General features: G+C 39.6%; 1 protein-coding gene across 1 annotated transcript; it reads right to left on the reverse strand.

The window, feature by feature from the left end:
• Positions 1-138: 138 nt before the first annotated feature.
• On the reverse strand, positions 139-11,575 carry LOC144043773 (discoidin domain-containing receptor 2-like). Its single transcript, XM_077557738.1, has 16 exons — positions 11,519-11,575; positions 10,272-10,374; positions 9,940-10,177; positions 8,731-8,878; positions 8,540-8,642; positions 6,894-7,077; positions 6,558-6,798; positions 6,356-6,421; positions 5,904-6,040; positions 5,606-5,813; positions 3,844-4,064; positions 3,627-3,754; positions 2,940-3,158; positions 1,134-1,368; positions 913-1,062; positions 139-797 (listed from the first exon to the last, which is right to left on the reverse strand). Exons 2-16 carry the CDS (start codon positions 10,370-10,372, stop codon positions 663-665), a joined length of 2,514 nt encoding a protein of 837 aa, XP_077413864.1. The 5' UTR covers positions 10,373-10,374; positions 11,519-11,575; the 3' UTR covers positions 139-662.

Here is an 11,575-nt window from a genome sequence, read left to right on the forward strand (position 1 = left end):
ATCTAAAACCAATTTATTAAACATACAGTATTTATAATCCACACATCAAATGAATGTTGAAATAGGCAGACAGACTAACAACAACTATTTTACTGTCATTCAGTAGATTAAGCAGGTCAAAATGTCCCAAAGTGTTAGATGAGTGTCCTTTATTGTGGGAAAATTAATCTTTTTATACTTTCATTTATTCCGTTGCTACGTGTTCCAAACACGGGGTCATATTAGAATTATAAAGCCAACATTCAAATGTTTAAAAATCTATGCTTACCTTTTTTTTTTAAACAAAAACCAAAAAGTTTTTACACATTATTCATGGGTTATACAGAATATATGGTTTATGAAAATAGAAATACATTATAAAAGCTGCCCAAATATGTTTCAAACAGCAATAATAACAACTCTAACCTATAAATAGACACCAAATAGGCAGTACAAAATAATAAATACATTGAGTAATTTTAATATGAGAATAGTGTATACAAAAGGTATCTTCAGATGTACTCTGCACATTTATTACCATATATACAGTCCCTTTGTCGCAAACTAGTTTAAAACAACTGGATAACATTTGCAGGGTTGATTGTGACTCAACATTCATACAGAACAATTTCTGACCAGGCAGGCTACGCTAAGTAGACAGAAACGATTTGTCCCTGTATCTGTTACGCCAGGTGCTCCACCAACTGACTGTGTATGTCCTGGAAACTTGGCCTCTGATTGGCATTTCGCCTCCAGCATCTCAGCATCAAGTCATTATACACACCGTCGGGACAGCAAGGTGGCTGGGGCAGGTAGACCTGAAAAAATGGACAAAATGATTGTCATTGAAAACAAATCACATACAAATAGACCTGATCAATCTGTGACATTTAAGTATGGATAAAAAGATTCTATAATATGTGTGACGCTCACTTGTTTGCCTTGGTCCCTGAAGAACTCGCCTGTGTTTTCAATGACCTGCTCATCAGAAAGGTGGGCGTAAGGCTGCTTCTTGCAAAGAGTCAAAATCTCCCACAAAGTCACCCCGTATGCCCACACGTCGCTAGCCATGGTGAATTTACCCTGGAAATCAGATACGCAAACATATTTGTATATTGAATTGGATTGAGTCACTCGTCCCTCAGACCACTCACCAGCAGAATGCTTTCCCAAGACATCCAGCGGATTGGCAGTACAGCTCGGCCCTGGATCCGATAGTAGTCGCCGCGGTACAGGTTGCGACTCATGCCGAAATCTGCGATCTTTATGGTGTAGTTCTTGCCCACCAAACAGTTTCGTGTAGCCAGGTCACGATGGACAAAGTTGAGAGAGTTCAAGTACTTCATACCGGAGGCTATCTGCATGGCCATGTCTATTAGTTTGCTGTAGCTAAAGAGCAAAGGTCAGAAAGAAACAATATTAAAATTGCCATGATGTCATCGTCATCATGTCATCGTATTAAAATCAGCATGTGTTAGAAAGGCAGCTCTAACACCCTCTGGTGGTTAGTTTTTTCCCATCTTTAGCTCAGTGTCGAAATCTTTTTTAAGGAATGTAAGCTCTCCCCTCTGTGCGGGTTCAAAGACAGTGAGCAAACAGCAGACAAATAGCCTTCTCCCATTGTTGTGTATTGCAAGTGCCAGAGTGGAGCAATTAACTTTAGAGTGGCGGGAACAAAATAAATGTACTTCCAAAAATTTCATTTCAACTCGTCACCATGGCCACAATCTTTTCTCACTAGACGTCAAATTCTCACATTTTGTAGTCACGAGTGTCTTCTTTCAGACAAACTAACTTTTATTTGGCTAAGGTGTCATTTAGTACCTTTATTTTCACCTTAAGCAAGAAAAGTCGGACTAATTCGCCTGTCTTTTACATGTTAATTTCAGGCGCCTTCCTCTCTCCATTTCTGATAAATCATACGTTTTCAACCTGCTCTCATTTGGTCATTTTTTATCCGATTAAAAAAATGAGAACATGCTCGTGTTCCCCAAACCCTTGCCGTTCTAACGAGCCATTTCTTGAATCTGTATCTCAAACCGTTAAGTCGTGAGAGGCTTTTGTTCAAGGGGTGCGCCTCTCATACAATCTCAATGGAATGTGGGGCGCGTGACGGCTCCAAGTCAAAAACGTGTGTGCGCTCTTAAAGTGACAGTGAGATATTTTTAGTTTCTGTTGATTATGGTTAACTTCCACATTTCTTGACCGATTTTTGTCTTTTAAATTTTAAACTCTTCAGCTCATTTACATTTTTTTAAAATACATTTTCAGGGACAGTGAGATACTTTTAGTTGATGTTGATTATGGTTAACTTCCACATTTCTTGAGCGAGTCCAGTGGTTTAAATTTTAAACTGTTCAGCTCATTTACAAGAGTCAGCAGTCCCATTCAAAATTTCCGCGGGAATTTTTCTAGTTCGTAATAATCTTCTTTTTTATTAGAGGCATCGGGCGATTAATTTTTTTAATTGTAATTAATCACATGACTTCACTAGTTAACTCCTGATTAATCACAAATTTTATATCTGTTCTAAATGTACAATCATTTTTTTCTAGGTTTTCATACTCTTGTTAATAAAAGTAAAAGTAAAACTAATAGAAATAGTCCAAATTAATTTGCTATAGCCGTCAATGGCAGTGAATGAGTTAAAAAAAAAAAAAAATATATATATATATATATATATATATATATATTATTATTATTTTTTACAAGATCGTGAGCTTTTGTTTATATGGCCAACATCCCCACAATATTGTGATAATTACCCTATTGTGAGTTTCATATTGTGATATTCCCCATCCAGTGGTGATTGGGGAACACTACACAAACAGTCTGATCCAAAACATTTCACACCAATACAATCTAATATTAAAACCTGACAACTTCAATCAAAAAGAATTTCTGATAGAGCACTGAAGTGTCTTGGCGATAAAATAAACATGAAAGGATATTGAACCTACCTAACCATACTCTTCTCTTCTTTCTCCCCTCGTCCTGCCTCACAGTCCTCATCAACCTCCTTTAGTCTGAGGCCGCAGAGGAACTGGTTGAGGTCTCCGTTCTCCATGTACTCGGTGATCATACACAGAGGATCTGTGTCCACACATACGGCCAGCAGACGGACAATGTTGGGGTCGGTCAGACGAGACATAATTCGGATCTCCTCGAGGAAATCATTCCTAAGGTGTGGCACAGAGAAATCTAAATTGGATAAATATATATGACTTGAATGAAGCACAAATACGTTGTGAGTCAGCAAGAACCAAGAGCATTAAAAATGATGGCAACAGTTTGAATATCCACCAGTTCATGACAACCAATCACGGGTCAGCTTGCGAATGTCACATGCCCAAGCTCAGGACACAGGTGATCCGTGATCGGTCGTTACCGGAGACAAACTGTGATGTCAGGTGGCAAAATGGGTGGATTTTGCCGCTTAATTCACATTCCAATGCCACGTTTAGACTAGTGGGAGCTTCTTTAAGAAAATTTCAGAGTTTGTATTTGTTTTTACTCAAGTAAACCAGCTTTTACTTTTATCATAGTTTCTTTATTATTATTATTATTATTATATATATATGTTTTTTTTTTTACAAAACTATCTGTACCGTAACCTCTTTTTGAATCAAAGATAATTGGCAAATTACCTCGCATTCTTGTTGGCATCTTCTCGCAGTGTTTTAACAGCGACTAGTAGAGGTGCTTGGTTAGTTCCTTCTCCAGATGAGTCGTCATCTAAAAAAGCCTGCATGCCTTCTGCTTCACACAAGTGCACCTAAATAAAACCCGCACACATTTAACATTTTCAATGTCACTGCATTTCCAGACATCCAAAACACAAAGAGGCACAGAACAAAAACGCACCTCGCCAAACTGCCCCTCTCCCAGTTTCACTTTGAACGTGAGTTTGTCTCTGGGGAACTCTCTCATGGATGGATCCACGCCAGCAAAGATATTGAGCTTGACAGCTGTGATGGAGTGGCTGCTGTTGTCTGACTCCTGCAGGTTGATAATGTCCGCCTCGGCGTAGTGGGGGGCGCCTTCTGAACCGCTGGCTACAAGAGGCCTGTAGGAGCTGCTCGGTCCTAATGCGGAAGACACATGCAAGGGATCATTGCAGTGGATGCAGTGGGAGAAGACTTTAGAATGGAACAGAATGGATTATGTGACTATAGGTTTGCAAATGAATCACAATTATCAATCTGGCTATTGCTAGGTTACATTTCTGTGGGAATTTGTGAGAATTTATCCAAATTAATTGGAATTTAGTAGGGGGGCAGGCGTAAACTATACATTTGCAAAATTAAAGGGACATTCAGTGATCCCTAGCGCCATCTAGTGGTTAACCAAACATTCATTTAAAAAAACACGGCTGTTTATGTCAATAGCATGCAAGAAATATCTTCCTGCTACAGATGCCCAAAGGACAACTTTGCGAATGTAGTTAGCCCGGGTGCTATTGGATCGAGTGTCGGACCTAATAGGTCGACCGCAGCTTACTTTCCACAGCTGCAGGTGGTCATCACTAACTCTCGTGATTCGGGCCCGTCGCTTGTGACTTTCTGCTTTTCTCTCACAAGCTTTTACTAGCTTTTTATTTAACTAGCTCCTCCCGCTAGCCACTCTTGTTAGCTCTTCCGGCTAATTCATTTCACAACGGCTGACAAGTCGCCGTCGCTCTCAGAGTTGCTCGTTTGCTCACATAAAATAACAATTGGTGGTAGGCTTGCGAAATATGATCTCTCTGAGCCACCGTAGTGTGCATGCTCCTGCGTGCTTCTAAAGCTTTTCTTTGACCACTAGACGGCGCTAGGGATCACTGAATGTCCCTTTAAAAATTGGCTCCTAACAGGGAAGCTAAATATAATTCAGGAAATTATATTGTGTAATCTTGACTTTAAAGAACAACATTTTTTTTATTTACAATCATTTTAACCCATCGTATTAGGTTGAATAATGGATTTGGGTGGGCTGAGGAGTTGAAGCTAGTGGGCTTTTTTTGGGGCAATTTTGTTGTGTACTGAATTTAAAGTACTTTCAATGTAACACTCACTACACTAAAAATTGGTTAGCTATGTATTTCACCTTACTTTTGAACCAGCAGTTTTAAGAGTCTATTTTTCTATTAAATTGCACTCAATTCCTATTAATTCCCATGTAAACTTTCTAATTGGAATATTTTAAAAATTCTCCATAAAAAATATCTCTACAATAGCTTTTTTTATTTGACCTTTTATGACTGAAACATCTTCTAATTGATCACTCCTGCGAGCCTCTGGCCAATAGTTTTCAGACTGGATTCGCGTTCGAAATTCCCGCCCTCTGGCTGTGGATGTGACGTCATGTGCACATTGTGTACGTTAAGAAGGGTGTGTGCAGTTTCAAGATATGTTCTTGAACGTAACTATATTTTGATTGTCTCAATAAAAGTTTCAAAATAGGAAATAAATAAATAAAACACTTAGCCCCCCCCAAAAAGGGTGTGTGCAGTTTCATTTTTCGTCAACAGGTGGCAGTAGCGATTCGAAATCGAATTTTCTGCGTTCAGTAGCTTTAACTTCACTATTCTAAAAATCACTGGAAACTATCCAATCTTTGACTCCTTTGCAACCCTACATGAGCTCACCCAGGTGTCCTGTGAAATGCGCAAACTCGGGCAATCTCCGGATGAGCCGGGAAGGCTCCTGGTAGTCGGCGCAAAGGGGGAAGATCCTCTCATAGGTGGAGTTGGAGGTGGAGAGAGAGGAGGACATAGAGGAGCGCTGGAAGGAAAAGGCCTGAGTCTGAACCGCAAGACGTGCTGTGAGCTCCTCATCCAGAATTCGCCGAGATGCCTTTAATATTCAAACACATAATAGCTACCATTTGTAATTATTGGAAATGCATACTTGAAAAATAATTGCAGTCAAATGAATGTTTCGCACCTTTTCAAGCATTTTTTGCCACACCTGCCGCCACAAGATGATAACTATGATGGTCAAAAGGATAGCGATAATTGCCACCAAGCAGCCAATCAGGATCCTTGTATTGCTGTCATCCACTTTGTGAGTTGGATCATCCCCTAAATTAGATCGCAAATGAGACTTGAATTACATTTTGATGCTTGAATAATCTGAAAGTCTACCAGCAGGGGGCATTGTCTGCTTACACAGAAAAATGAGCTAACCTGTTTAAGCTGCTTTATGCAATTAGCTGCCCTTGTAATAGAATGAAGCATTATAGATCACATCGAGATGCTTTGCACCAATTCTACTTAAGCAATGAACTCTAGATGTATAATCGATCAGTGTTTTCTGGTTCAACACACATACTACAGTATATCCAGCAGCAGCAATTATCTATTGGACCTTCTTTTAGAAGAATAACCAAACCTAACCTGGCAGCGTGTTCGTTGGGTGTCCATGTTTTCGAGGAGTCAAAGATGTGTTGTAGACCGCTGAGCCTGCCAGTAGGGAAAGACAAAGGGAGAAAATAAAGATGGAGCGAGACAGCACGCATCCAAACATTCTCCCCAAAATTAAATAGGAATGGACAGAAACAATCTATGGAAGGAAGATGACTTGAATGTCCTGTTGCACCTGACTGGAAGGCGACTTCACTGAACAGCATCCAGAGGTCACCGAAGTGAAAACGGCATTTGATGGCGATGGCAGTACGGTCCCCGAGGGGCACGGTGACAAAACGGGCACTTTGGCTCACGTAGTCGACAGGTGGCCTGAAGGTCACCGGGTCAGATTCCCACTTTGAGCTCGACCGGAAATAACACGTGGCCTGTCTGAACATCCGGACCCCTCGACTGAACATGTTATTACAGTGAACCTGTGGGCGAAAAATCTAAAATTTCAATCTAAAGCAGCTACAGATGTTGGGTTTTTTTCCCCTCTCAAACTCTATTTTCTATATTTTGTTGTCACCTTCACGGAAGTGAAGTTTCGGATGTGGTCGAACTCGAAAGTCATTTCCACGTAACCTTTGGGGGAGCTCCTGTTAGTCCAGCCCACATAGTCGTACCCTGGCCACATGCCGTAGATGTGACTGTGGAGGAAATCATCCAGACCCCAAGTTCCATCGGTCAGCTGGCCCAGACCCTTTGTCAATCTGGAAGGGAGATTGATGAGAAAAATATACATAAATATATATATCTCACAAAAGAAGAGTATGCCTCACATTTTTGTAAACATTTTATTATATCTTTTCACTGGCCAAAACTTGAGAAATTACACTTTGCTACGATATAATGTAGTCAGTGTAAAGCTAGTACAGGGGTCTGCAACCAGGGGCTCTCTCCTGTGGATCTATGAGTATTTTATTTTTTTACATATTTTTTACATATTTTTACATCAAATATTATTTCAATGAATTAATGATTTAGATAAAAAAAAAAGAATAATTAAATATTAAAAAATGGCCAGAGTCAGTTAGATTTTTTTTTTTTTTACCTAAAAATGACCATAAAATGTCAAAAAGTAAGAGGAAAAGCAGAAAATTACCACAAAAAGGCCATGAGATTGTCAAAAATGTCAGGGAATTCAATAAAAGAGAAAATATTAAAAGTAGCTATGAACTGTCGAAAAACAAAAGAAGAAATTCCGAAAATGAACTTAAAATGTACACAAAATTGCATAAAAAAGGTCAGAAAATATTTTTTTTAAAAAGAAGAAACATTTTAAAAGTACAGTAACTAATGTCCAAAAACAAAAGAAGAAATCGTGAAAATTAGAATTAAATGTCCACCAATTTTTTTTTTAGAATTAAAAAAAAGAGGCCGAAATTTTGAAAAAGGCAGGAAAGAAAATATTCAAAAAGGAACCATAAAATGTCCAAAAACGAAAGAAGAAATCTATAAAATTACCATAAAATTTCCACAAAATTGCTAAAAATGTCAGAAATTTTTAAGCAAAAAAGGCGGAAAAGTAAAAAATTGCCATAAAATGTCCCAAAAAGAAATGAGGCAGCAAACTACCATATGTCCATAAAATTGCCAAACATTTTGCAAATTTAACAGAAAGGCAGAAAAGTCTAACATTTTTGAAAAATGAAGTAAAAAAAATTACAACCCCCCATTTTTTTTCTTTTTTAGATTAAAAATCAAAAAACGAAGATGAAATGTAGAAGAAAATGAATCTCAGAGTGGATGCTGCATACTTCTGTGTGGTGCAACTCTAGTTAGCTCTTGGGCTCAGTAAATTAGACTAGCAAACATACTGTTTCACTCATCACAATGTTCTCAATGTTTTGCGACTCCTGACAGATTTTTGGGCTTCTTTGTCAGTAAAGGTTGCTGACCCCTGAGCTAATATAACTCAACACACAGAAAATATTGTGCCGAAATCATTTGCAACAAAAGTGAGTAGACCCTTGAGTGAAACTGCAATTAGACATTTCCCCCGCCTGGTGTCACGTGACTTGTTAATTTGTGTGCTTCCTGTGGAGTTTGCATATTTTGGGTGGGGCGTTCATTGGCTGATCGAAATGGATATTACATTTATATGTAAATATATGACTTATGAAGTGTTGCTCAAGATTTTCCACATTAGGACCAATTGCAGAATGTCCTCACTTGTCAGCTGATGCTCCGTCATACACTGAGTCATTGAAGTAGACATCCAGACCTCGGTAGATCATTTGGTGTCCCTCTGGGTTGTTATACGACATCAGACCGTCTAAATGCCAAACAGAGATATGAAAATTAGAATAATCAAAATGTCAAACTGACACTGGGAGTTTAAAAAAATGAAGCTTCTGACTAACCAAGCCATTCGCAGCCGTAGAGCTCAACTCTCATACACACTATCAAAGAGTGGTCGGTCACCGGCATGAAGCGCACATAGCGAGCGATAATTGGAGGCTCCAGATCTTTCAGCACCACATCGTACGCATTCCTGTTTCCCTCAATGACCTAATAGAGGAGAGGCACATGAGACTTAACGCAACACAGGTGTAAATGAATGCTGCCTCTATTTGGTGGATGTTGACGTTTACGTTCTTGGCATTATTGACGTTTGCTAACGTAAATCTCTCGAAGTGAAACATTTCAGGGTTTCTGAAATATTGTATCAGTAAATTGGTGATAGGTTCTTAGCTGATCCTCTTGACTTGTTTTTGACTCTATGTATTCAAGTTTTTAATGTGGTTTTAGTATTCATCAAATTAAAAATATTGTATTGTATATAGCTAGGCTAAAATGTAACCAAGTAAGCAAGGTTGTGTCTGAATGTCCACTATTAACCGCTAAATCCTCATTCACTTTACAGCCCCGCACTATATGTTTACTAGATGCTCACTATTTTTTTTTAAAGTGTTCACTTAATTTTTCAAAGTACATTGTGGCAAATTTTGAGTGCACTATATTGTTTTCTTTTGGACATTCGGACACAGCTAAACACATCTTCTTTTTGAAATGCATTGGTTGATGTCTTCTTCTTCTTCTGCTTCATCTTCTTCTTTTTCCTATTCTTCCTCTTCTCCTTCTTCTGAAGACAAAGAAGAAGCAACTACGCAAATAGAGAACCGTAGTCATGGTAACTTGGTTTTGGTTAAAGGTACTTTAAAGTCGCTTTTTTACTCGGGACTGCCACCTCTGGCCTAAAGTGTAACTGCAGCCTCTGTGTCAAGCTTGTGCGCTTGAAAAAACTCTTCTTCTTTTTTTCTTTTTTTTCAGTTTTCTTGGAGTCTGAACTGGAATTTGGGCTGTACTCGAAGCTAGCCTCTTGGTTTTTTTTCTTTTCCAGTTTCCATCCCAATTGTGTCGTACGCTAACACTAAATGTCCACAGGGATGAGCATGATGTCACCCACCACCACTCTACCCTTCCCTAAAGTTATGATCACAAACAAAAATAACCAATCCACAAAGAAGTGAGGGAACACTAGTTAACCATACAATAGACTGAAGTCTTAGGTCAAGGTACATCCAGTGGTACCTGGACGTACAAAACTGCGATGACACTGAGGTGCTCACCTGCCGGCCCTTTCGATCACTCCAGCCCACCCAATTGCTGCCATCGCGGCTGTACTTGATCCTGTATCGCTGGGCAAATTCATTCCCCATGCCGTCGGCGTGGCGCCCTTGCGTGCCCACCAGTGTAATGAAATGCAGCGAGCGTAGGTCCACCTGGAGATATTCTTTAAGGCCGTCCGATTCAGACAAAACGTCAGGGCACCAGGCACCGTCTCCGTCCCCATTGTCAAAATCAAGCCTGGACAGGATTAAGAGGGTGAGCACAAATTTTTCGAAAGACAAATAACAAAGATTCCAGACCGCAAGTATCAATAGTAATAACAATAACCTGCCTCCCAAATTTTGCGGCAGTTGACTCAGACCACTGACTAGAAGCAGAAATGTCCTCATCCTGAATCTGCCCACCAGTCATACCCAGAGGATAGCGGCACATTTCTATAAACACACAAGGCATCCTTGATACATGAAAACATTCGCATACCATATGGATTTGTATACAGTCCGTGTATTTACAAGTGTAGTGTGGAGGTGAGTTGTGTGTGTGTGTGTTTTTTGCCAGTCCCCTTCCTGCGGCCCTGCGAGGCCTCTACAGCGGAACAGAGGCGTCACTGTATACGTGCCAGTCTCAGGAGGCTTGCTCTTCAGTGTCCATTCCTTTTTCCAGAGCTCCACCACATCCACGTGAGACACATGTTTGACTTTATAATGTCAAGATTTTCATTTCAACGCTAATTGTATCAAAGTCACAGCCACGACTTTCTGTACTTGTTCCTACCCGGTAATTAAGGGAAGCTGTCAATGTATTCCCTTTCCCGCTAAAAGGTCTGTTCTATTTGAGCAGCAGGACGAATCCGCTTTATGCTGTGAAAATATTCAAAAGTGGGGAGAGTGTGTAGCTGTGTGTGCTGCCCACCACGACTACGCCTAAAAACTGCTTGTGAAAGGTCTGCCTGTTCGGACGGTATTTGCTGTCTTACATCGGGTAAACCACACACACGCACACACTAGTCTGCGCTTTAAGCCCACCCACCTGATATTGCTTTCTTTATCCATCTTGCCATTATATCTCCATATAGAAATGTTATTTTAAGATCACGCGGTTTGATCACGTTCACATAAGCTAGCTAGCTTAATGAAAGTACTAAGCTAGCTATCTTATTGTTAGCTAGCTTAGTACTTTTACAACTTGTCAACATCTTACGATGCTGAAATGTATCTCTTGCAAATGTCACTGAAATAAAGAAAAACACAGAATAAAATGAATATCTACCTGGTATTTGCTGTCTTACATCGGGTAAACCACACACACGCACACACTAGTCTGCGCTTTAAGCCCACCCACCTGATATTGCTTTCTTTATCCATCTTGCCATTATATCTCCATATAGAAATTTTATTTTAAGCTCCCGCGGTTTGATCACGTAAACATAAGATAGCTAGCTTAATAATAAAAGTACTAAGATAGCTTATTGTTAGCTAGCTTAGTATTTTTACAACTTGTCAACATCTTACGTTGCTGAAATGTATCTCTTGCAAATGTCACTAAAATAAAGAAAAACACAATAAAATGAATATCTACCTGGGTTAACTTGGCATCGTACTGCGGCAGTCAGCAGGATGAAGACAATATGGCGTG

The sequence above is a fragment of the Vanacampus margaritifer genome, chromosome 2 (assembly GCF_051991255.1).
Source record: "Vanacampus margaritifer isolate UIUO_Vmar chromosome 2, RoL_Vmar_1.0, whole genome shotgun sequence".
NCBI classification, from domain to species: domain Eukaryota; kingdom Metazoa; phylum Chordata; class Actinopteri; order Syngnathiformes; family Syngnathidae; genus Vanacampus; species Vanacampus margaritifer.